General features: G+C 40.7%; 1 protein-coding gene across 2 annotated transcripts in view; it reads right to left on the bottom strand.

Moving 5' to 3' along the window:
* ints1 (integrator complex subunit 1) overlaps positions 1-22,917 on the bottom strand; it is a 35,559-nt gene extending 12,642 nt beyond the window's left edge. For both annotated transcript variants that reach the window (XM_034298598.2, XM_034298599.2), the window contains exons 1-31: positions 22,805-22,917; positions 21,421-21,504; positions 21,041-21,328; positions 20,653-20,849; positions 20,429-20,566; positions 20,158-20,317; positions 19,232-19,337; positions 18,913-19,099; positions 18,647-18,792; positions 18,400-18,541; positions 15,571-15,747; positions 15,225-15,333; positions 13,685-13,805; positions 13,168-13,245; positions 12,906-13,063; positions 12,716-12,812; positions 11,689-11,780; positions 11,541-11,601; positions 10,419-10,616; positions 10,123-10,252; positions 9,320-9,499; positions 8,613-8,762; positions 7,839-8,018; positions 7,520-7,624; positions 7,226-7,393; positions 7,003-7,114; positions 5,342-5,500; positions 5,108-5,254; positions 3,410-3,508; positions 3,157-3,281; positions 98-352 (exon numbers count right to left, since the gene is read on the bottom strand). In XM_034298598.2, coding sequence (XP_034154489.2) covers positions 98-352; positions 3,157-3,281; positions 3,410-3,508; positions 5,108-5,254; positions 5,342-5,500; positions 7,003-7,114; positions 7,226-7,393; positions 7,520-7,624; positions 7,839-8,018; positions 8,613-8,762; positions 9,320-9,499; positions 10,123-10,252; positions 10,419-10,616; positions 11,541-11,601; positions 11,689-11,780; positions 12,716-12,812; positions 12,906-13,063; positions 13,168-13,245; positions 13,685-13,805; positions 15,225-15,333; positions 15,571-15,747; positions 18,400-18,541; positions 18,647-18,792; positions 18,913-19,099; positions 19,232-19,337; positions 20,158-20,317; positions 20,429-20,566; positions 20,653-20,849; positions 21,041-21,328; positions 21,421-21,475 — 4,320 coding nt within the window. In that variant the 5' untranslated portion in view covers positions 21,476-21,504; positions 22,805-22,917. The remainder of the gene's footprint in view (positions 1-97; positions 353-3,156; positions 3,282-3,409; positions 3,509-5,107; positions 5,255-5,341; positions 5,501-7,002; positions 7,115-7,225; positions 7,394-7,519; positions 7,625-7,838; positions 8,019-8,612; positions 8,763-9,319; positions 9,500-10,122; positions 10,253-10,418; positions 10,617-11,540; positions 11,602-11,688; positions 11,781-12,715; positions 12,813-12,905; positions 13,064-13,167; positions 13,246-13,684; positions 13,806-15,224; positions 15,334-15,570; positions 15,748-18,399; positions 18,542-18,646; positions 18,793-18,912; positions 19,100-19,231; positions 19,338-20,157; positions 20,318-20,428; positions 20,567-20,652; positions 20,850-21,040; positions 21,329-21,420; positions 21,505-22,804) is intronic.
* Positions 22,918-26,152: the final 3,235 nt, after the last annotated feature.

Raw genomic sequence — 26,152 nt, 5'->3', positions numbered from 1 at the left:
CCTTAACCACTGAGCCACCACTTCCCATATGCCCACTAAGAACTCCAGGACTGAAAGGCTAGTCTATAAGTTAATAAATACTAAAAGATTTTCCTACCTGGTAGAGGTGCAGCTGGCGCAGCAGAGGGCACGAGAAGGCATGGCTATGATGCATCGCCACGACCAGTGGTCCAGCGTGGGCCGACCCAAGCAGGGCTGCTAGGGCCTGCAAGACACGCGCAGCTGTGCCACCCTGCTGACCCATTCCCTGCCGTGCCCGCAACACTTCCTGAGCGAGAACCTGCTGCAGGGCCAAAGCCAGAGGGCGGGATGGGGGCGTGGGCCAGCGCGGGTCCATCTTCACAGGAAACAGCTGTACACAAAAAAAAAAAAAAAAAAGTCTGATACCTGTTGGAGTACAGTAAACAGCTCCCAAGTCTAAGTCAGAGTCATCTCACCTTCACAATCAAGCCAAGTAACAATTCCCTACTATTTGTTTCCCTATTTACTACAAAATTCTGTAAGAATCAAATTCAAAGTCTGTGTCTAAAAAGCTAAAGTCCAAGTCAAGACCTGAGTCATAGATAAACAAGTTCAAGTCATCTTCCCAGCAGGTCTGGGCGATATGACAATATAATACGGATACAGTGATAAATTATGTCAAAATTTGCTTTTCTGAGATTTAAAGGATATTGTTTTTAGAATCTTTAAAAATAAGTCTAATTATAGATTGACTGAAAGCAGCTTATTTTGTGTTAAAGGTTTGCATTTAATCTTTAGAATTGTAAAAATTTTAGAATTTTTTAGATAGTTTTTCCTTCTCCTTTTTGAGCAATAAATATGTTTTTGTTTTACATTTACATTTATATTTATGGCATTTGGCAGACGCCCTTATCCAGAGCGACTTACAATAGTGCTTTGAAGTCAAAAATACATTCTGATATTGGCTCACTAGGTCACAATCTAGGAATACCATCAGTCCAAAACTCTGTTGGGGATTTTTTTGTTTTTGTTTTTGTGAAAGTGCTATGAAGAAGTAAGTCTTTAGACGTCGTTTGAAGACTGCCAGTGACTCAGCTGTTCGGACATCTAGGGGAAGTTCATTCCACCACCTTGGTGCCAGAACAGAGAAGAGTCTCGATGCAGGCCTTCCTTGTACCCTGAGAGATGGTGGGACCAGTCGAGCAGTGCTAAAGGATCAGAGGGAGTGTGGTGGCGCTCGAGGAGTGATAAATGCTTTGAGATAAGTGGGCGCTGGTCTGTTTTTGGCTTTGTAGGCAAGCATCAGTGTTTTAAATCTGATGTGGGCAGCTACAGGAAGCCAGTGGAGGGAGCGCAGCAATGGGGTGGTATGGGAAAATGTAGGAAGGTTGAAAAACAATCGTGCAGCTGCATTCTGGATCAGTTGCAGAGGACGAATGGCGCTCAGAGGCAGACCTGCCAGGAGTGAGTCGCAGTAGTCCAGTCTTGAAATGACAAGGGACTGAACAAGCACCTGTGTGGCCTGTGAGGAAAGAAATGGACGAAATCTTCTGATGTTATAAAGGAGAAATCGACATGAGCGTGTCAGATTAGCAATGTGAGAGGAGAAGGACAGCTGATTGTCCATGGTTACCCCAAGGTTGCGTGCAGTAACCGAAGGCGAGATCAGAGAATTGTCTAGGGAGATTGTAAGATCCTGAGATGGGGATGAGTCACCTGGGATGAACAGCAGTTCAGTTTTAGTGGGATTAAGTTTCAGCTGATAAGCGGTCATCCATGATGAGATGTCTGCCTACTTTCATGCTGATATCCGAGCAGAAACATGAGAGTCTGAGGGAGGGAAAGAGAGGATGAGTTGAGTGTCATCTGCATAGCAGTGGTATGAAAACCCATGTGAGGATATGACCGCACCAAGACATTGAGTGTAGAGGGAGAACAGGAGAAGACCAAGTACTGAGCCTTGTGGAACACCAGTGGAGAGTCTGCGAGGAGCAGATGTGGATCCCCTCCATGTTACCTGATATGACCGACCTTCCAGGTAGGAAGCAAACCATTGCCATGCTGCACCACGAATTCCTAGGCTCATGAGGATGGACAAGAGAGTCTTGTGGTTCACTGTGTGAAATGCTGCTGAAAGGTCAAGGAGGATGAGGACTGAAGACAGTTTGGCTGATCTAGCAGCATGTAGCTTCTCAGTGACGGCCAAAAGGGCAGTCTCTGTGGAGTGTGCCGGTTTGAAGCCAGACTGGTTGGGATCTTGGAGGAGATAGCAAGACAGCTGATTATAGACAGTTTGTTCAAGGGTTTTAGAAAGAAAAGAGAGAAGTGATACTGGTCAGTAGTTGCTGATGTCAGAGGGATCCAGAGTTGGTTTCTTCAGGATGGGAATAACCCTTGCTCTCTTGAATGAGGTTGGTACATGACCAGATGTTATGGAGCCATTGATGATAGTGGTGATGAAGGGAAGGAGGTCTTGAGAGATGGTCTGGACCATTGTGGAAGGGATTGGATCCAATGGGCAGGTGGTAGGATTGCAGGATAAGATGATTTGCAGGATCTCTTCTGTTGTTAGTTTAGAAAACTGTGTCAGCGAATGAGAAGGAGAATCCCCAGTGTGTAGTGTAGAAGTAGGAGAAGAAGTGAATGTCTGGCAGATTTTTCCAATCTTCTCATCATAAAAAGTGGCAAAGTCTTCAGCAGTCAGGGAGGATGGAGCAGGAGGAGCCGGAGGGTTGAGTAGTGAAGAAAAGATGTTGTGGAGCTTGCGAGGATCTTGTGCAGAGGATTCCAGCTTTTCTTTGTAGAAGGCAGTCTTAGCTGAAGTCACTTCAGATGAAAATTTGGACAGGAGAGCACGGTAGGAGACAAGATTTGTGTCGAGTTGCGATTTCTTCCACTTCCTCTCTGCTGTTCTTAATTCTCTCCGATTACTGCGTAATTCTTGTTTTTTATAAACAAGAATTTTTTTATATAAAAAAATAAAATAATTAAAATTTTGTAGACATTTAATAAATCACCAAACATTTTTTTAAATTCAAGACTTTGAGAATGGTGAAATAATAACCTCTACTTATCAGTCATGAAAACAGTGTGGACTAAACCATTACATCACTTCTTTGTTCAGATAACAAGTAATGTCACAGTAACAGTGCTATATATTTATTCATTAAAGATCAGCAAGGGCATGAACAGCACCTGCAGCAGGACAGTAGTGAGATCGTCTTCAGGGCTGATGACAGGCAACTGACTCACGGCTCTCATCTTCACCGAGCTGTGTGGAGGCTCCACTGTCACTTTCACCCTGCTCGCCTCTGCACTGTCTGCAACGCAGTAACCATCACAGCCATGTAAGTACATCACAGATCCATGCAGCCTCGTAGATAAATGCCTCATAACCAAACATTTGGTGGTGAAAAGGCGAGTAAATGTCACTGACTCCACAACTGACCTCTGCGTGGTGGAAGTGATGCACTGAGTAAACTGTGAAACGTGTGTCCGCCTGTCGCTCCTCTCTCATGCTGCACCTCCACCAGATGAGCCATGTAATCTGTCACAGTATGACAGCATTTAGTTAGTACAGTATGACAGCATTTAGCATTTAGTTAGACCTACAGGCCTTTCGCAGTAATGCAGTATAATTACATGTGTGAGTAGAGTTTTATATAGAAAATTGCCAATCACCTTTATACGTGAGTAAAAACACTCTTTTCTATATAATTTTCTTTCAATTTTATCTGTATCATGTGTGTTACCACTACTTTTGTTTTTTTGTGGATTTCTTTTATTGCTATTTCTATCAAATAGAGTCAAAATTGTTGTTTGCTGTCTACCACAGTATATTGGATTAGTGAAAAATAGTGCAGACTTTCCACTTTAATTTGAGAGTATTTACATCCAAATTGGATGAATGGCACCGGAATTACAGCACTTTTTACATTTGGTTCCCTCCTTTTTAAAGGACCAAAAGTAATTATATAATTGGCTGCTCAGCTGTTCCATGGCCAGGTTCCCTCATCATTTCACTTACAAGTAAGCAGATAAAATGTCTAGAGTTGATTTGAAGTGAGGCATTTGCATTTGAAATCTGTTGCTCTCAACTCTCATTATGAAGTCTAAAGAGCTGTCACTGCCAGTGAAGCACGACAACATTAGGCTGAAAAATCAAAACAAACCCATCAGAGAGATAGCGAAAACATTAGGTGTTGGCCAAATTAACGATTTGCTACATTCTTAAAAAGAAAGAACACACTGGAGAGCTCACAGGAACACCAAAAGTCCTGGAAGACCACGGAAAACAACTGTGGTGGATGACAAGGATTCTTTCCCTGTTGAAGAAAAACCCCATCATAACAGTTGGCCAGATGAAAAACACCCTCCAGGAGGGAGGAAGTATCTGTGTCAAAGTCAATAATCAATAGAAGACTTCACCTGAGTAAATACAGAGGGTTTATCACAATATGTATACTGTTAGTAAGTCTCAAAAACAGAAAGATCAGATTAGAGTTTGTCAAAAACATCTAAAAAGCCCATGCAGTTCAACATCCAACTTGTAGCAGAATGATGGGAAGAGAAGAACATTGAGAAGGGAATGAACTGCTCATGATCTGAAGTGTGCCGCCTCATCTTATGGCATGGGTGTGTACGGGTGTGCCAATGGAGCTGTTTTCCTTGTGCTTATTGATGAGGTCACTGCTGACAAAAGCCGAAGGATGAATCCTGAAGTGAACAGGGCTATATTATCTGTTCACATTCAGCCAAATGCTTCAAAACTCACTGGACGGTGCTTCACAGTGCAGATGGACAGTGACCTGAAGCATACTTCGAAAGAAACCTAAGACTTTTTTAAGGAAATGAAGTGGAATTTTCAACTCCAGTATACTGTGGTAGTAAACTTAAATAACAATAACTTTGTCAACTTTGTCAAATATTTATAGACCTGACTGTATTTTAAATAATTTATATTTTATTTATGTTTTCTTTCAATTTTTTGTTCTATTTTTCTTTCATTTTTTGAATTATTATGCATATTAAAGCATTCAGTAAAAGGTCCTTTATATGTGCTACACAGTAAATAGCGTATATATGAAGACAGAGTAGTTAAAACACAGTTGAATGAAGGGTGAGATGCATGCTGGGGTGTCCTCACTCTTGTCCATGATGTTCTGCTCCAGTGTCTGTGGGTCATGAGAGACGGCTTGGTCCAAGTACTGCAGCAGTTTGCTCATGCTGGACACGGGAATGCCGAACGACTGCACGAACAGCAGCAGCTGCTGCGGTTCCAAATCCTGCAGCGCTATAAGGAGAGAGAGAAAGATAACACGCATGCTCACAAAAGGTAAGAAAGGGAACTTCATGTGCTACATCTGAAGTAATTGCTTACCTGCGTCAACCAATCGGGATACCTCTGAGCGGATCATCCTCAGTTTTAGCCAATCGGGCAACAGAAGAGCTTCCTCTGAGGTGTCCACCAGGAAAGCAGTAGGAAGGGGTTTTTTATCGGGGAACCAGATTTCTAGCAGAGTGAAGAAGTCACTTTCACCTGTTAAAGAAATAAATGAAGTACACACTGTAATTCCATGCAATACAGAGCAAACTCATAAACACTAAATATTTTAACATGTAAATAACACTAATGTCTGAAAATAAATGATTTCAGTTTGCATCTCCTTCTCTCAATGAAATGCATATTCTCTAAAACACTGCTTAAGCACCTCTCGCCTTTATAACTGCCTTTAACCTTTCTGTGTATCCTCTGAGCAGTTTTTCTACTCTCTTCGTTGTAAAAATGATCTTACGTTCTTCTTACCATGTTGGTTAAAATTCTCCCAGTTGTTATATTAAAGCAGGTCTGGAGACTGAGAGGGTCAAAGGCAAATCTTCTTTCCTTAGACTTTTATGGGAAGTATTTTTCTGTCGATTGTGACCTATGTTTTCGTTTTTACGCTCTTAGAAACTTTTCATTTGTAGTTTGTAAATAAAAGTAGCCTTTTATTACCCAGAATCAATGGGAGATGAAAACTTTAACACTCAACAGTATAACATTATATTCATATTTTGACAATATATAAAAAGTAGCATTTCTCCACCTTCCAAGATCATGCTAAAACATAAATTATAAAAAAAAAACTTCTTAAAATTACAAATTGCTTTTATGTAACGTAACCTTTATGTAACGCTTTAGTGCCAGCTCATATTAGGTACAGAAAGTTCTAAACACGCACTTCTACTAGCAGCGGAGAGCTTCTTGCGAAGTTTGAAAACATTTAAACACCCAACCCTTCATGTGGATCTCTCCGTTTTGCGCTTGAGGAAAGGGTGAATTTCCCTGAAATTATGTGAAAGTCTGCTTTTTTTTGTTTTTTTTTTAAAACACCTCCAGAAAAAATATTACAAAATTGAGCAGGTGGGGGGTATGGGATTGGCGTTGGTGAGATGGAAATTACCAAAAAAACAAATATTAAATGACCATTTCAAACCCGCCACCCTTTTTTTTTTTTTTAACAAATTTTGTGTAGGAGCAGAACGCAAAAACATGCCAAAAGAGCTGTGTTCTTCTTTCTTCCCTAAAAAAACGAAAGATGAGCCAATCAACATATGAATCCGGAATGACTGACAGTCGTGTAGGTGTTTCGAGCTCTCATCTGATGCAGCGCCCTCGCTTTCTGTCATGCTGAATGGAAATTTTTTTTTTTGAGTTCATTTATATTTCGCAATTACAATATTTATTTGGGATGCCACTGAAATATTTCGGCTGAAAATAGTCAAAAAAGGGAAAAAAAAGCTGAAATTTTCACTAAGAACAACTAAAAAGGGGCGGGTTATGAAAAAAACTAGGATGGGGGGGTTCATGGGGGAAAAACAGTTGCTTTAGATACATCTGCTTCAGCTACATAAGACATTAATTTTTTTTTTAACAACATGGTTTAAATGTACACCTAAACTGTTTTGAACAAGTCATATGGGTAAAAATGTAGAAATGACAAATGGATATTTCGATCCACCAATTTTCAGAGGGAAATGAGGCAGGGAGAAGTAGCGTACCTTTGGGTGGTCCTAGCGTGAGCAGAATGACCATGGCATGGACCACCAGAATGTGCATTGTAGCCGTTTCTCCTGTCGTCCAGCGCAGAAACACCTGATCCTGAGACTCGGACTGTTAAAACCAACATGAAGAAATTAGTCAGCGCAAATAACATAAGACAAAAAGGACTAAAGTGCTATTTCCAGAGGAGTGCATGACTAGTTTGGGCTTCAGTGTGCTGACCCAGCTGTAAAGATCCTCTCCTTCCTTGGTCTTCCTCATACGACAAATGTAGGTGGAGAAGATGGATATGAGGGCAGTGAGCGTGGCGTCTGACTCCGGCCTGCACGAGTGCTTTGAGAACAGACTGTTCATGATGGTGGAGCGCTCCACAATCAGCCGGGCTACATCCTGACACACACACACACACACACATGGACAAACACCACATACATACACAAAAACACGTATCACATGTGCCTTAATCATCAACCAGTAAGTAAATTCCACAGCACTTATGATAAAATGAAATCTCACCAGCGCTAGATCATTGTGCAGGCCCTGCTCCCCCACTGGTGCATGCTGGGAGAGGTAAATCAGATAGGCACTTATGGTCTGAGGATCAGTCTCCATGTGAATGGCCTTTGGAAAAGACACGTACGTCAGCATTTCTACACACGTGCGAACTAGACAAACAGAAATGCTGACCAATGCACTACACACAACAGATTATTCTGCATTTTCGAGTTTAAAGCACTCGCATTACTTAAGCCTAATCTGGTCTATTTCAGCAAAGCTTATCCTGATAACACGTATATGGTAATGATAACTGTTATAAACCAGAGTGCAGACGGACCTGCTGCAGGGCGTTGGCCGTCATGCCCCTCACGCTGTCAAACAACGGCAGCTTGGGCAGGTCCTGCAGGAGCCACTGATACGTAGGAAGCAGCTCCGCATCCCTGGAGTCGTCTTCCATCAGCTGGTCCCGCTCCTCTCCATCCTTAATCCCTCCCTCAGACAGCACCAGAGACAGACCCTGCCAGCCCGGGTACCAGAATCACAAATTAGCAATTACAGCACTGACGCTATACTTAAGCAACATAAGCACATTAACCGCTAAATTACAGCACTCATCTATGTTAAAGTACACAAAAAATTATAATTTTTTTTCAATTTTTCAAGCACTGTAGGGGTCCAATATTTATCAGCAGGTTCTCCCTCATCTAACAGTGTATGATGCAAGTCACTACTGTGTTTATTAAGAAAAAACAACAGCTTGCTTAAGAGACAAAACAGTTGCAGACTAGGACAAATTAATATGCATTATTTTAATACTCAGTAAACTTCATAGAGAGTTTCATAGGGATATACAGCCAACACCAGAATTATTGGCACCCTTCATTCAAATGCGCAGGAGAAGATCTTTGTTAGAGTGATCTCTCTTTGTTAGAGCACCAGCACTTACAGGAACTAGTTTAGTGCTGATATTCTCCACAGATGAGAACCAAATATTCACTGTGAGGATGTCAGTCATTTTAAAACAAGTGTTTTTACTTTTTAACATTTTGACTATTTCCATAATTCTGGCGTTGACTGTACATGCCTGCGTTTGGGTTCCTTTATACACTACCTTCATGGCAAGCACTCTGGATGCCACCTGAGAGGAGCTGAGTCGGCGCAGGAAGTAGTCCAGCACCTCGCAGGTCGTATGCTCATCTGCCTTAGACCCTAGTAGCAGATCCTGTAGCCGGCCTAGGAGTTGTCTCTGCTTCTGCTGCCTCTGTACAGGTAGAGCAGCATTATTTTTAAAAAACACCTGACACCAGGGAATAGAAACTTTCAGGGGGAACACCTGGCTATGGTCTTTTTTGAAGATTTGAAGAAAAATCTGCAGAGAAACTATTTTTCTATTTTTTTTTAAGATACTGCAAGCAAGGAAAAAAAAAATCACACTGCGAAATAGAGGGATGCTCTGAAAATAAATACACAGGTTTCTTGGTAAATGCAGTGTTTGGTTTTATTTATATCCTAGGCTTCCTATAAGTATAGTAACCTATCATATGTTATTAACCATTATTCTATTTTGTTCTAACCAATTTTTAAATAAAGAGGGGGGTGTTGAACATTGGGACAGGAACGAAAAAATATTGTTTCTGTTCAGAATAGACCAAAATGAAAAATAAATCCTTTCTAAGCCCTGAGTGACCTAAAAACTAATTTAGCTAACAATAAACTAAATGCAGTGGTACTGGTTAGCATGACCTCATTAATGCTAACTGACACTAACAGCTTCTATTTAAAGTTAGGATTAAGTAAGAAGAGTACAGGATACAGCACCTGTCTTTTCTTCGCTTTCTGCTCTTTGCTCTCTCCTTCTTCTTCATCGTCAGCAGATGGAGTTTCGTCAGCTGCATCATGGAGGAGGAATTCACACAGGCATTGAACAGGCAGCACGTCCAACGACCCCTCACTGGACTGCACCAGGTCGGCCAGCCACGGCATGGACTGGGAAGATGCCTGGAAAAACAAAGGAAAACAGCAGGGATTCATTCAGGCTTGACAACAGAGGAGCGAAGTGAGGAGTACTGTACAGATTAACCAACATTCTTGTTTATCTTAGTGTTTTCGGGAGTAAAGGATGATTGATCAGGAAGAGAGAGATCTGTTTGTCATTAGAGGGAGGGTAAGGTGATATTTGCTGCAGAGATAGTTTTACTTCATAGTAAAATAGTTAGCGAAATAACATGACATGGAGGATCCGCTGCACTGCTGCTTGCTGAAGATGGACTGTATGAAGTCAAGTATATTAGTTCAGTCAGTTTTCAGGATAAATAAAAAAAAGAATGCTCTTAATGAAGCACAGACACAATAACACTGATGTAGTCAGTCTCCTAGTCAGTCTTCAAAGTGGCAGCAATTACACAGTCACGTGAAATTCAGAATAGATATTTTTTAAATCTGATTTTTGCTCAATTTTCTCCTATTTATTCACAGAGAATTCCAACATGCTTTCATAACTATCTACTACAGATGACAGAAGAGAGTTGCATCCCCCTAGATAATTTTTTAAGTCTCATCCTAATTAGAAATGAATACTGATATCACTTCTGCATTTAAACTTGCTCATCACGAGGGTTCACCTGTCTCTGGATGATGTTGAGTAGGAAGTCTGGGTTGCGGCTGCGGCACAGGAGATGTCCCAAGCGCAGTGACTGGTTCAGACTCTTCAGCTGTTCCTGGATGTGTGGTGGTGGTCTGCGTGGTGGACCCCTGACATGATGTACACGCAGACACATACACGTACGACGTTGAGTACAGAGATAGACAATGACAACTATCGCAATCAAGTCCTTTATTAGAACTCAACTGTAAATGAAATGATATCTTCCTAACTGATCATATCTACTATAAAATCATGTACATGCTGGACACCTACTTTGGCTCCAGGCTGGTGAGCTGGGACAGCAGCAGGCTGTTGCTCTCTGTGATGGTCTGCTTGGTGGACGCAGCTGCCAGGTGGCTCTCGAAGGCCAGGATCTCCTGACGCTCCTTCTGAGAGATCTGTAGCTCGCGGCTAATCATCTCCGTCTTTGTCTCCTCATCAGCCACCGTGCATGGTGGATAGGAGTAGTTGCTGAATGTAGCGTGAGAGAGTTTATTATTGAGTTTCATAGCTTGTGGTGTTTTCATTATGACTACTGTAATGAAAATGTTATTAAGTTTGCCTTATACGGACCAAAAAAAGCAGACTACATTTATATTGCTAAACATTTTGATTATGATATGCCTTTAAATATTTTAAAACAAACTGCTGAGCTTGTGATGTGTCCCATTTAAAGACAGCGCTGGCAGGAAAATGATGAACAATTTGATTTTTTTTGGTATCACTAAGGGCAAAATAGTCCGAACGATTAACAAATAATATATTAAATGCCTCTAGATGTTGCATTTACAGTTCCAAATATTTACCCCTTTTTTCCCCCCAGTGGAAACTTTTCATCAAGATGAAAAGACAAACTGCTATACTATCATGGAATTGAGCTTGCCCTGGACTCGTCTTCCACTTTCAACTCTGAATATGGAAAAATCCAAACTCCTAGGAATACTGACACAAAACACCACTAAATGTTGAGTTTCGAACGAATAAACTCAACATTAAATTCACCATCTTCGACCTGACCAAGAGACAGGGACGTGATAGAGGGATGTATCACAGTGTGATACAGCACACAGGGATTTTTGGTTTGTGTATGTCAGGAAGCTTCTCTGTTGATTTTGAAAATGCTCATACAGCTACAGAACAAATACCAGCTAATCAGCTATTCTCTTTGTTTATACATCATCTTTTTGTGTTTCAAGGATTGGAGTGCTTGACTGGAGTGTCAGAATATTAAATAGAAACTTAGCACGCTGGAATGCAGCATCAGGCCAAGTCATTTCTACTGTAGACTTGTACAGAGATAATAAGTAAGCAGAAGGAACAGAGGCTGATTTTTCTTTTTAAAAAAACATTAAACAATGACTTGGCATTCCTAGAGAAAAATAAATATTTTCTTACTTGGTCATGACCATCTCCATAAGCATTTTCAGAGTGGGGTAGCCATCCCAAGCTGCCAGACCTACAAAGAAAGAAAGAAAGAAGTCTATGAAGCAATGTTTCAAGGTTATTAAAAAGTCAGAGAACTGCAGAAGTCTGAAGGCCTCACCGATTTTCTGTGGGTTGAACGCTGCCACCACAAGCAGCAGGAGCCACGCTTTCCAGTAAAGCGTTGATATGGCCAGATTCGGAGGCTGATACCTGAAATATTTCAATACAGACTAAATCAACATTTAAAAACAACATGATGGTCATGAGTTCAAGCCCCAGCACTGCCAAGCTGCCACTGTTGGGCTCCTGAGCAAGGCCTTTATCCGTCTCTGCTCCAGGACGCCGTATCACGACACTGCACTCTGACTGCAGCTCGCTAACAAACTAGGACACGTGAAAAAAATAATTTCACTGTAATGTACTTATATACGTGACGGTGAAGGCTTTCTTTTTCGTTCTTTTTTCACCAGCCAGCTCACAAAAGATCTCCTGCTATACTGTGATCATGATCATAAACCAAATCAAAGCATTAATAATCCAGAATAATTTGCTGAACCTAAAGTGCACAGTTTATCATTTTTCCCTTCTCATTTCTAATCCGGAGTCCCCCATGGGTCCGATTTGAGAAACCTGCACCCATAAGGTTCAGTTCCACGGAGGTCTGGTATCTGCAAACATCTGCAAAAGCTGAATGATATAAGAAAAAAAAGCTGAATTATGCAAAATCTGTGATTCAAGCCCACAAACATGCAGCTACACTGACTCATTATGCTTGCTTATTTGTCAGGGACAAAACAGATAAACAGTGTTACATAAAATGCAACATATGTGTACAGGGCTTTGTGCCAAAAGTAATTTTCAGACCGTGTTTCTGAGCTTGATAAAACAAACAAGTAAAATATCACGTAGAATGTAAAACAAACAAAGACATACTTTCAGTTTTTGCGCACACCACAGCTGTTTTTTTGTTGTTATTTATTTGTAATTTTTACCCACATCCAAACTGCTCCTATTTCATTTTGCACATGTTTTACACCCCTACAAATATTCTTATACCCCTTACACACACTTTTTGCAGATCGCATGTCGGGTGCAGCACTACACCTGGAATTTGGTTATTAGTAGGAGTAAATAAAGACCATTACCCTGTAGGGAGCTGGATGTTCTCGGGGTGATGGTATGTACACAAATTCAGGACAGCATCGATGAGCTGAATCCTCTCCACATGCAAGACATCCAAATCTACAAAACGGACACACAGAGCCAGCTCGAGATCGCTCAAAGTCAGCAGAATAAAATAAAATACGCTAGAATGAATGAAGGGATAAGCGCTACCGTCTGACTGCACTCCGGCGGCTCGCTTCACTAAGTGATCAGCCAGCTCCATGGCGTCAGCCGGGCCCAAAGGCAGGTCTCGAGACAGGCCAATCACCAGGATGCGCATCAGCGTGTCCTCCAGCAAGGGAACCTCTGAACACAGCCGCAGGAAGAAACTGACCAAACAGAGAAGAGCGAGCATTAGAGAGAGACGCTATCAGTTTCATAAATAAATCCTGAACCCTAAAAAACCCTGTGCAGGAGAATGATGAGGTCTTACTTTCTGTCACTTTCAGGAGGCCAGTTATCCCACTTGTAATATGTCTCAGGCTGCTCTGTGAACAGCACTTTGTGGAGGCTGTGGATAGTAATCATGCACACACACACACACGCACACACACACACGCGCGCACACACACACGCGTGCACACACACACAACAATCCAAAACTTTATTTACAGCATATAGAGAATATACGGAACACGGTCATTGAGACAATCTAGTATAAGATAATCAATAAGACTTTCATTTCAATACATTATTATTAGAACAATATTATCTTTTCCTTCTTAAATAATGTTATAATTGATTTCAGTTACACTTTTAAATAATTACAGCTGTTTTACTGTACTTTTTTAACACAATGTGCTGCATTCTAGGTATAAAATGTGCAATATGAATATGTTTTTAAATCACTGATAAATGAACTTTATCAACCATATCAACACTAATTTAAGTTCACTAGTTTACAGTATAAGATTATATACTGGTACAAGTGATCGTCAGTCTCTCCATACCAGTGCACGTAGTCTTTAGGTCCCAGTTTGCTGATAGAAGGAACCACAGTGTGCAGCCACCACACAGCGTCTCTCTGGATGGCAGCAATCTGGTTCTGAAAAGCTCTGAGCACTTCCAGATCTGATACAAAAGCAAACAGACATCATAACAAGAACACTCCAATAATTATGATTATTCCTATAACAAGTAAGAGACAAAATCAATTAAATTTGTTAATTACATTTCATTATTGATTCGTTGGTCTACGTTATGAAGCACACTTTAGCATTCAGTATGTTATTTCATTTAGACCAAACAAGCATTTAATGGAAAATGGTGGAGAAATTTTGCAAACAGAGAACTTGGTATGTCCAAGTCCTCCAAAGTTTGGGAACGCTTTACACTTTGGTGTTGGCATCATGACATAAATTGTGTTTTGATGTGTTACTCAAGTAGCTCGAACAATTTAACCATTTTTTTTCAACCTCGCAGGGTTGATAAATGTTACACTGCTTCATTTCTCTAACATAGACAATATATTTACACTATATGACTGAAAGTTGTGGACACCTGGTCATAACATTCGTATGTGCTCCTGGAACATCTCATTCCAGATTTAGTCCCTCTTTGCTGTTATAATAAGCTCCACTCTCCTGGGAAGGCTTTCCACTAGATTTTGGAGCGTGGCTGTGGGGATTTGTGTTCATTCAGCTACAAGAGCATTAGTGAGATCAGGCATTGATATTACAGCAGGTGAGGAGGTCTGGGGTGCAGTCGATGTTCCAGTAAACCATGTCTTCATGGAGCTCGCTTTGTGCACAGGGGCATTGTCATGCTGGAACATTCCAGTAAAGGGAAATTGTAAAGCTACAGCATACAAAGAAATCCTATACAATTGTGTGTTTTCAACTTTGGGGCAACAGCTTGGGAAAGAACCACATATGGGTGTCATGGTCAGGTGTCCACAAACTTTTGGCCATATAGTGTATATTTTTAATATACATTCACCGTCCACTTTAATAGGAACACCTGTACACCTGCTCAGTTATGCAGTTATCCAATCAGTCAATCATGTAGCAGCAGCATAAAGTCATGCAGATACAGGTCAAGAGCTTCAGTTAATGTTCACATCAAACATCAGAATGGGGAAAAAGTGTGATCTCTGTGACTTTAACTGTGACACGGTTGTTGGTACCAGATGGGCTGGTTTGCGTATTTCAGAAACTGCTGATCTCCTGGGAATTTCACACACAACAGACTTGCTATGACTTGCTGACTGGATAACTGCATAACTGCAGGTGTACAGGTTCTCCTAATAAAGAGGACACTGAGTGTAGGTTGTGTTCCATGCTGGGAGTCAGTCCCTGGCACTGAAAACTAAGACTTTGGAGTCAATTCAGTGAACTGTTATTTAATTAATCCTATTTAAGACATCTGTAGTAGTATTTTAGTTAAAATGCCAGAAAGAAATATTTTTTTTTATTACATTTGAAGTTTAAAAAACCTAAAATAATCAAAGAAAAAAATAGTTAATTAGCACAAACACAAACGGCCACTTACTCTTCTTTTCTCCCTTGTCCCATGCAATGCCAGCTTCTTTGACTTGTGCTGTGATGCCCAGCATCATGGAGACTGTTAACAGATCCGTCACCTGGATAACAAAACGCTCCTGGGTGCAAGGAAAGAAAAAAGAAATTGAAATCTTATTTCACTTCAAACACGCTAATACTAATACAACTTCATGAAAGGCAGTAGTTGGGCGTTAGGCAAAGTGAGACCCTTCTACTCAGTGGGTTCTAGCTTTAAATTCATGTTAGATCCATGGTTTTTAGCCGTATTTGTGGATTAAAAACTGTATGCTCTTTATCTAGAAATCTGAGAGTCCCACGATGTGGAAGACGCTCACTTTAAACTCCATGTCAGCATAGGAGGCCTCCTTCCGCTCCTGCATGAGGCCCAGACAGAAAGACTGGAAGTTGATCTCATGCTTGGTCTGCTTGATGATCTCTCTGAGCAGGGCACGAGATGCCCGCAGGTAATCATCCTTGTTGGTCAGCAGGTCCTGGAATACCATGGCCAGGAACTGGATGGAGAAAAAGAAAAGTGTGGAGCTTTACATCAACACAAAATGATACTCACGTCATGTTTCTAATCAATAGGACAGTGATAGCTCAGACGTTAAAGTTGATGAGATAGAGAACGGATGCTTTAGAGCTGCTAGTGAGCCACTGAATGTGATTGTATATCCAAAATATTTGTTGGTAATTCAATCAACACAATTACACACTAATATCCAAGTAGTTTCAACAAATCTGTTAGGGAGTAGAGTTGATTAAACATTTTCTTAACGTCTGGGAAAAACCTTCATGTGGTTAAATCTTAACATTTTCTTCCAAGTGTGAAAACTACATGCTTTCCTGAACTCAAATACACTATATGGACAAAAGTTTGTGGACACCTGCCCCTCCCACCCCTATGCGGTTCTTCCCCAAACTGTTACCACAAAGTTGGAAGCACAGAGTTGTCTAGAATGTCTTTGTATGCTGTAGCATTACAATTTCCCTTCACTGGAACTAAGAGGCTCAAACCTGTTCCAGCATGACAATGCCCCTGTGCACAAAGCGAGCTCCATGAAGACATGGTGTGTGAAGGTTGGAGTGGAAGAACTCGAGTGTCCTGCACAGAGCCCTGACCTCAACCCCACTGAACACCTTTGGGATGAACTGGAACACAGATTGAACCCCAGACCTCCTCACCAACATCAGCGCCTGATCTCACTAATGCTCTTGTAGCTGAATGAACACAAATCCCCACAGCGACGCTCCAAAATCTAGTGGAAAGCCTTCCCAGAAGAGTGGAGCTTATTATAACAGCAATAGAGAGAATAAATCCAGAATGGGATGTTCAACAAACACATATGAGTGTGATGGTCAGATGTCCACTTTTGGTCATATAGTGTTATCCATCTTTACGCATGGTATCATATTTATCTTCATACCAGCCTTTATTCATAACCTACAGACTGACTGGCTATTCAGAAGTCCTGCCCATCTAAGTATCACGTTCTATGTTTATATTAAAAAGTGCAGACCACAAACTAATTAGAAACTAATTAGAAATCATTATATTTATTTATTCCACAGTCGGGTTGAATGCTCATATCTGATTGGTCAGAAGGTGCGCATTATTTCCGTATAACAGCACAGGTAGTTACAGCTGTAACATGAACGTTAATATTAGCGCGCTTGTTCTAATGTGTTATTGTTTCTATAGTAACAGCTCATACACAGGAACTCGTATAATCTAAGATTAACAAAAAACAGATTTAGAATCACTGATGTGGTGTTGTGTGAAGTTTTTTTTTTTGTTAGGAGACATGTATTGGAAGGAGTCCGGGTTGTAAGCACTCTCAGTCTCAGAACAGCTTTCCGTTTCCTCTGGTTTTTTCCGCGCTATGTTTGTGTGTGTGTGTGTGAGAGACACAGACAGAGAGAGAGGCTGATGAGAGAATGACTGTTTATCACAGCTATAACGCAAGTGAAAACAGGAACCAACTTGTCTTTCAGACTTTCCACAACTTTAAATCTAACCACAAACCATTAAAATGTGTGACGAGTCGTTCATTAATAAATTAAACATTGTAATTTCTGGCAAATTGCTGTGGTATAAGCAGAATAACACACTCCGGATCGTGTCGTTATACTAAAATAATGCACTTCGGGGTGGTAGCGCAGTGTTGTGTGTTATTCCTGACATAATAAACTTATTAATTATTCTTAATAACTCTGCTGACATCACAAACTGACAGATTGACTACACATTTTCCATCATAGTATGAAATGTTTATGATAGAAAATGTATAAGTGAGCTGATCATCAGGATCTTAAACGTTAGTGTGTCTAGTCTCATCTACGTAAATGTCACCTTCTGCATTGAGATAGTTCACTCTTCACACAACAGATCACTATCCGCTCTTACGTCGGTGCCAAAATAACCGCTGATTAAAACTCCAGCCGAGTCTAGAAGTGCTTTTCTTTCTGTTTTGATGATAATGTGATGCCGCAGGAGCACTGTGGACATTTTGACAGTCAGACAAATCTGATTAAAATCTGAATTGATTAGACTTATGTCTGTTTCACTACAGCATGGATTTATCCAACAGTGTGATCAATGCTTGACATTTACTGTGTGAGGAAATCACACCGAGTTACCCAACGTGAGATAGATAAGATTACAAAGTAAATAAAAACATTTCCTAATGTTTCCTAATGTCCTAATGGCGAAATATAATTATGGTTTCAAAAGTAGAGATGTCAGAGTATACTACTGGCAGAAAAACCTGAATTCTGGGTCAGAACCCAATGTTGCGTCATTTCTGGCTGTTTAAAGAATTCTGCCACAGCAACATCTGACATTTTCCCACACCGGCACACACACACACTCTCTCTCTCTCTCTCTCTCTCTCACACACACACACACACACACACACACACACACACACATTATACGTTTCTTGTTTCTTCTATTCTCCGTATGCTTGGATTTTCTCAGCTGTCACTAAAAGCATCTGCTAAATGAATAAATGTAAGCACAAACTATTTATTGATGCACTTTGATGAACCCAGATATTTTTTAAAACAGTACTCCAAAGAAAAAATCTAGAATGTCGTGCACAATCATACTGCGAACAGATGAAAACAAAAGAATTAACTTTAGTAAAGTGTACGAGGCTCACCTTCGGGGCCTGCTCTGGGCTGTGCTGCAGGACCGTATGAAGCACTTGCATGTTGTTAGGATTTCTGGCATTGGACAACTCATTAAAGATCACAAGTTTAATCATGGTGCCCAGGTTATCTCTGTGTGCATTCAGGAGCTCCCTGCAACACAGCCAAGTTCCACATAAACATCACAAACACAATAAACAGTGAAATCTTGCAATTGCGGAACCTAAAACAGTGAACAACTGGAACAGCATGGCTTACCGGACACACAGCATGTAATGATTGAGGAGGACTTTTGGCTTTAGACGGATCTTGATGAGGTTGGAGATCACGTCCATGTCGTCAGCTCCGTGAGTTCTACAGTTCATGCACAGAGACATGAGGAGGTCCTGCGCTGGTCTAGTCAGCTGTAATGTGACCACACAGAGTAAATAGCATTACAACATCTTTACTTCCTAAACGTAGTTGAAACTGGTGACAAACCGAAAGACTCTCAAAAACAAGAACCAGAGTCTCTTTTCTCTTGCCTTTGGATTCTGCAGCCACATCTCCAGCCTCTGCACGGCCATCAGTCGCACCTCCTTGTAGCCGCACGTGGCCGTTAGCAGACGCAGCAGGTTCCGCGACACGTTATCCATGGGTTGTCTGCGGTTCAGCTGGTCCCTTAATACATCCAGCACATAGTCCTCCACACTATCTGCCAACTCGTCGTACCTAAGAGTATGTGAGACAGTCATAAAACCCGCTGCACTGCAATACAGAGTCATGTCTGTAATATCATATCTACTACAGTCAACAATACTGAATCATATGGACGTAGTTGACACATCTGTAATAGTTCAGTACCTGGGCATGACCTGTCCTTCCTCCTCAGGACTAAGTTTCTCCTCTGCGATTAGAAGCTCAGTTTGATTGTCATCCTCATCTGGAGTGGAAGGATGAGGACTGTTTCCTGAGAAACAAACATGATCCTTTGTACATTTAATTATACATTACATTACATTTCATTCTTTAATCAGAGACCATCATTATTTTTTGCGTCTTCACTCTATAACAGCTGGTGGAGGAGAGGACCTTAATTTCATAACATTAGTTCAAATACTGTAAGTTTTCCCTTTCTGCACTTGTATAATGATGCAAAAAATCAGTGAATAATAATTAACTTTTCACATAGATAAGATTACAGGAAAAAAAAAAAACCTACGTGACTAATACAGATGAATAGTGCACGAAGTGTTCAGGGAAATGAAACAACAAGGTAAAAACAGGTCTGTTTAGATTTTTTTTTATTGAAATTGCTGGTAAATGCTATCAGTCATCTATCAGTAACACTAATGCAGGTTAGATGTGTTGTGTGGAATTCTTTTTTATGATAAACAAGTTGAACTCCCTCCACCATCAACCTTCTTTTCACTATGGTTGAAGTATATTTTAAGGAACTATCCTTAAAATATACTTCAACCATGAAGAAAAGCTATTTCAGACATTTGACCTTGCTGTAACCTTGACCCTGTTTGCTTTAATTTAAACAACTAATCAGTTCATATGCTGGTTACCATGATAATTCCACATAAATCTTACATTTAACCACTGGTTCTTGCGAAACATTTAAACATTTAACCACTGGTTCTTGTGATGTCTCGCTAACGAGAATCTCGGACGAAGAGACACACAGACACTCAGTAGCAGAGGCAAAAAAAGTCTCTTAAAAGGTCTATTATGTTACATAATATTACAGCCCATATGATTTTCGTTGCTAGTGAACAGCGTACCTGCGCTCAGATCTCCTCCGGAGCGGCCTGTTTCAGTCTGCAGCAGCATGGTCTTTGGGGGCATCTTAGTGTTGAATGCAGTCTGTATGTTGTCTACGAATGTTTTACAGTGTGAGCTATCCACCCAGATTCTCTCGCCAAGAGAGTCCTCAATGTACACCTGAGGGGAAAAAAAACACACACACACACACACACACACACAAATATAAAACATTTCTTCATCCACAATTATTATTAAGGTCACTGGACGAGCACGTCACTAGCTTCTTACTTTGACAAAGATCTCAGGCCAGTTCTCGTCCTCTTCGTACGCAGCCATCAGCAAATTGCAGGCCAGAACGGACACCAGGCTGTTCCCCTTAGCCTTAAAGTTAATAGAGGTATCACGCCGAAGGAGGCTGCACAAAGCCTGCACAAAGCCAGGACACACAACAAAATGAACAGGATGATTGACAGAAAAGCTAAACAGGAATAATGGAAACACACGGTGCCAACCTCTATGACTCCTTCAGTTGCAAATACGTTGGGTTTGATCTTGGCGAGGAACATGAGGCTGAGGTAGAGGGTGATGTCAGGCTTGGCCCGGTTCATCTTCAGCTGTTTGGCCGCACCACACAGCAGTCCTTCAATACGCTCGTCGTTGCCTTCAGCCTCTGCTGCCTCGATCTCGTCCAGTAATACAGCTGGGGGAACTGCAACACCACCACAGAGCTTAAGATTATCTAATCCAGGAACCCAAATGTTCAACGTTTTAAATATAAACCCCTCAATATGATTAAAAAAACAGAGCATATGTAAGATGTAGCAACTGTCAAGAGCAAACAACTAAAAATGTAATCAAATTCAAATTCTTTAGCACTAACTAAACCCCATACTGCCTCACCTTCAATAGGTACCACAGATGGCTCTTTGATAGAGGGTGAAATTGCTCTTTTGTCAACGGCAGCTACTTCAGCCAGGCGTGAGAGTGCACTGGGTGGATTGGGAGGGTGTTTGGGGCGTTTCGTCAGGTTGGACAGGCCTGAAGAGGAGGGTAGAGATGATGAAGCCTCTCTCTTGCGGTCTGGAGGCAAACCTGTGGATGCTGGTTTGAGCAGAGCTGGGTTTGCTTTGGTCTCGCTGGCTTGGCTTTTAGCTCCCAAAGCGATGAAGTCTCCTGGAGGAGGGTGACCTAAGAAGCAGCAAAGAAAGAGAATGTAAAACTCATACATTATTGTACCAACTGTCTCTTTCAGTACTTTCATAACTAACTGCAGCACATACCTGATGTTTTGGCACCACTAGGGCGCCTAATGCTGGTCGGCTTCGGCCGATTCATGGCGCAAGACGCTGATCAATAATCGTGATCTGCCAAGCACAGGAACAGTACAGAGAGAAATGTTATGATTGTGGACTTGTTTGGTTGCTTTTAATCACATTGGTCTTGGATTGGTTCATATAACCTGTGAGAAGGGCGCAATTACTAAACTTCTGCAGAAAGTGGAGACTCACTGGTTAAGGCTTTGTTTTACTGATCAGAAGGTTGTGAGAACAAATCCCAGCATTGTCAAGCTACTACTGTTGCGTTCTTGAGCAAGGCCCTTAAACCTCAACTGCACAGTTATATCCTGTTGCTTTGGTTTGCAAAAAAAAAAGCGCATCAAGCAAATGTAAATGTAAATGCTCTGGGATGGTTTACATTGAAATAAGATCAATCCAAACTGGTAGCTCATACACTATACAACCAAAAGTTCTTGGACACCTGATCATCACAGATATACGTGTTTGTTGAACATATCATTCTGGATTTATTCTCTCTATTGCTGTTATAATAAGCTCCACTCTTCTGGGAAGGCTTTCCACTAGATGTTGGAGCGTGGCTGTGGGGATTTGTGTTCATTCAGCTACAAGAGCATTAGTGAGATCAGGCGCTGATGTTGGTGAGGAGGTCTGGGGTTCAGTCAGTGTTCCAGTTCATCCCAAAGGTGTTCAGTGGGGTTGAGGTCAGGGCTCTGTGCAGGACACTCAAGTTCTTCCTTCTCACACCATGTCTTCATGGAGCTCGCTTTGTGCACACGGGCATTGAACAGGTTTGGGTCTCTTAGTTCCAGTGAAGGGAAACTGTAATATTACAGCATCCAAAGACATACTAAAACTTTGTGGAAACAGCTTGGGAAAGAACCACATATGGGTGTGATGGTCTGGGGTGCACATCCTTTTGGCCATATAGTGTATTTCAGTAATCATTGTCATGTTGTAAAAATTTCCACCACTAAGTTCTTTAGTAAATAAAGAGATATCATGAAAATGCAACTTTGCTCAGATATAATTAAGAGTCACTTCTAAAGCTGACATTAGTGAACTTGATGACCAGTTAATATCAAAATAATATTTAAAAAAAAACTACTGTATCTAACCAGCAATGGGATTAATACTACAATAGATATATATATTTGTATATTTATATTATATTTATATATATTTTTACATGATCCTTTCGGACAGGACTGTCTCAGTAGCAAACAATGCTAGGAAGCATTAAAATGTCAGCTAATTTATCTTAATAAACAGCAGAATTTCCTGAAGTGTATCAGCCATTAATGGTTTATTATGCTCACACTGGCGGCTGTATTTAAAAGGAATGATTATAATGTTTATAAAGACTCACTTTTGTTTTTCACTGCCGCTGCTCCATGCTAATATGCTCTTCTTCTCGGTAAGGCTGTGACCGAGAGGCGCGCGAGCTCAGCAGCGCCGCCTCGTGCACCGGAAGCAAAATGTCGCTAACGGAAATCAACAACACACACACACAAACATTTTACTGTTCATGTTTGCAATTTTTCAGTTTTGAACGTTATTTATGAAGTAAATGAGTTCACTCTTGTGTTTCAGCAGTAATTCAAACACCACTAGAAATATATTATATTACTTATTATTCTGAATAAACTTATTATTCTGTGTAAGGATAACTTAGAGCAAAATGCTAACCGAGTAGCTTCTGAGTCCATTTCACCAACATTTTAGGGCATAAAATGTGCAAAAGTGTTAGCCACTCTATTGTTTTAAGTACAGTTTATTAAAATATGTTATGTCTTCTGCATTATCGAGTCACTACAAAAACATTTTATATTTTAAAACCTTACTTTTCCAACAAAAATTTTAATATTACACAAAAATGTTTGTATGTCAGTAAAGAAAGCAATTGATACATAACAGACCACTTTTCAGACCAAAAAAAAAAAAAAAACCATCATGAAGGCTGCTGGGTTTTGCAGAAGAAGAAGAAGAAGAAGAAGAAGCAAGTGTGACAGTCTTCAGAAGAGCTGTGGCAGAAAACTTGCCAGCTAATTTCCTTGACCATGACACTCGTATGTGGTTCTTCCCCAAACTGTTGCCACAAAGTTAGAAGCACACAATCGTACAGAATGTCTTTGTGTGCTGTACCACTGCAATTTCCTTTCACTGGAACTCAAACCTGTTCCAGCATGACAATGCAACCGTGCACAAAGCGAGCTCCATGAAGACATGGTGTGTGAAGGTTGGAGTGGAAGAACTCGAGTGTCCTGCACAGAGCCCTGACCTCAACCCCACTGAACACCTTTGGGATGAACTGGAACACCGACTGCACCCCAGACCTCCTCACCAACATCAGTGCCTGATCTCACTAATGCTCTTGTAGCTGAATGAACACAAATCCCCACAGCCACGCTCCAACATCTAGTGGAAAGACTTCCCAGAAGAGCAAAGGAGACCAACACCATATTAATGCCCATGGTTTTGGAACCAGATGTTCAGCAAGCATGTGTGGGTGTGTTGGTCAGGTGTCCACATACTTTCTGCCATGTAGTGTAGATATGTGATGAAAAAGATGAATGTGTATAAAACTCTATAATGTGTGCAATCTGCAAAGTTCAGATAAGAATAAACTGATTTCTGAACTTTTCAGGATGTGTAAATGAAACTATATGTGCAACATTATGAATACTGTATTAAGAATTTGCACAAGCTGGTGAAGATACAGTGCAGTATTTCGGCAGTGCGTTGCTTTGCGTTAATGAAGTTTGTCCAGTCTGTTATAGAGCAGGACTACAGTGTGGGGGAAGAAACTGTCTCTACGTCTTGACGCCTTGACGTTTTTTTTTCTCTCTCTCTCCATGGTCTGGTATCTCACCCCTGAAGGAAGCGGTTGAAGTCATGGGTGTGCAGGGTGAGAGGGGTCAGAGACTGTCTTAACTGCTCACTTCTCAGCTCTGCTGTCATAAAGGTTGTAGATCGAATGACGCACTGGAACTTGGCTTTCTCCCATGAGGTGGTAGAGCCAAACCAGCCCGTGATGGAGGACATGAGTATGGACTCTATGATGGCAGTGTACAACTGTAACATTGGTGCCTGTGGTAGGTTGAATTTCTCTTCCTGAATGACAAGAATCCATACATTTATTGGCTATTTGATCAGGTATATCTACCACATTAGTGCAATTTTTAGGTGTATAATTACTGACTGTAACTCATCTGTAGACTACAGGATTGCTGTGAACTGGATATTTTTGATTGGTGGACTGTTTTCAACCCTGTATTGATGTTGAGGTGTTTAAAATCTCCTGCTATATCTGATATATACATACCAATTCAGCAGACACTACCATGCCACTACCTTGTCAATGTCACTGAGAAAGGTCCATCACCCAAATAATATACTTGGCCACACACACATACATACAAGTTATATGGTGGTATTAGATATACATGAAAAGCAACCAAGGTAAGGTAGGTGTACCTAATGTCAGCTGAGTGGTCTGTAGATCTTTATTTAATTCTTATAGAGCCAAAGTTTCTAGAGATCCTCTCCAAACCTGTAATTGTACGCTATCAATTGTCAAATTCATCTCATATGCTTTTGGGATATGCATTTCCACTCCATTAAACCATGTAAGAAAACAGGCCAGAGCAGAGAAACACTACCTTACTACTCTCTAACTGCTGCCCAAGCCTTAGTCAGCAGTCTCCCAGTGGGTCTCATTTACCTCGTACTGAAAAAACATGACATAAGAGCCTTATGAGCAAACAGATTACATTGGGTTAAGCATAAGCATAATGAAGCCTAATCAGATCAAATTTCAGCTTCAAATGAACAAAAGAAAATTACACATAGATTTCCCATACGTAACAGTTTATAGCAATTGGGATAAAAGTGGTGATATTCCCACAAAGGAACATCAAGGAGACTGCAAGGAATCGAACTATGGTTCCCAAGAATCCTCACATTACAAAATGATGTCAGGCGTAGAGACAGACATTACTCGTGCCTGCCAGACAAACTTTCACCCAGAAGAGAACAGCACACAGAGTAAGAGCCATACTGAAAACAACATGTGCCTGTAACCTGACCTCAGTGATGTAAACAAAAACAGGGTTTTAGCTACAGATGTGCATGCACTGTGTGTATTTCACTTATACTATATTGTCACTGTATGTATAAAATATTTTTCTCTTTCTTGAAAAATTCATATATATGTTCATATAAATTCATAGATTTAAAATGTATATCCTGGCTTTATATATTTCTGTAAAGCTGCTTTGTTACAATTGTCCATTGTTAAAAGTACTATACAGATAAAATTGAATTGAATTGAACTGAAAAATCGAACAGAATAGGACATGCATTTGGCTTTAATCTAGCGTTCCAAGTTTTGGAATAACTTCATACTTTTCCTTCCACTCACACATTACTATGAGCACAGCACGGTGGTTCAGGTATTTTTTTTTCCCTTACAGACTGATTCAGGGAAGAGTGATATTAAAAGCAAATGCAGCATGTGGCTCATATGTGATCATGCTTTTTAAATAGTCCTAAGGTGAGCCCTGTATAACACTCTTAATAACTGAGAATAATTAAAAGTGGCAAATGATTGCTTCACCATCTGTCTGTGCCACACCAGCTTGTTATTTAAACTGTTTTTCATATTAGGCATATTATATATATATTTTTTTGATGAAGTCAGTGGAATGCTTAGTCA

Source organism: Pangasianodon hypophthalmus, chromosome 23 (genome assembly GCF_027358585.1).
Source record: "Pangasianodon hypophthalmus isolate fPanHyp1 chromosome 23, fPanHyp1.pri, whole genome shotgun sequence".
Classification (NCBI taxonomy): domain Eukaryota; kingdom Metazoa; phylum Chordata; class Actinopteri; order Siluriformes; family Pangasiidae; genus Pangasianodon; species Pangasianodon hypophthalmus.
The sequence above is the reverse complement of the archived record's forward strand: the minus strand, read 5'-3'. Positions and strand labels throughout refer to the sequence as shown.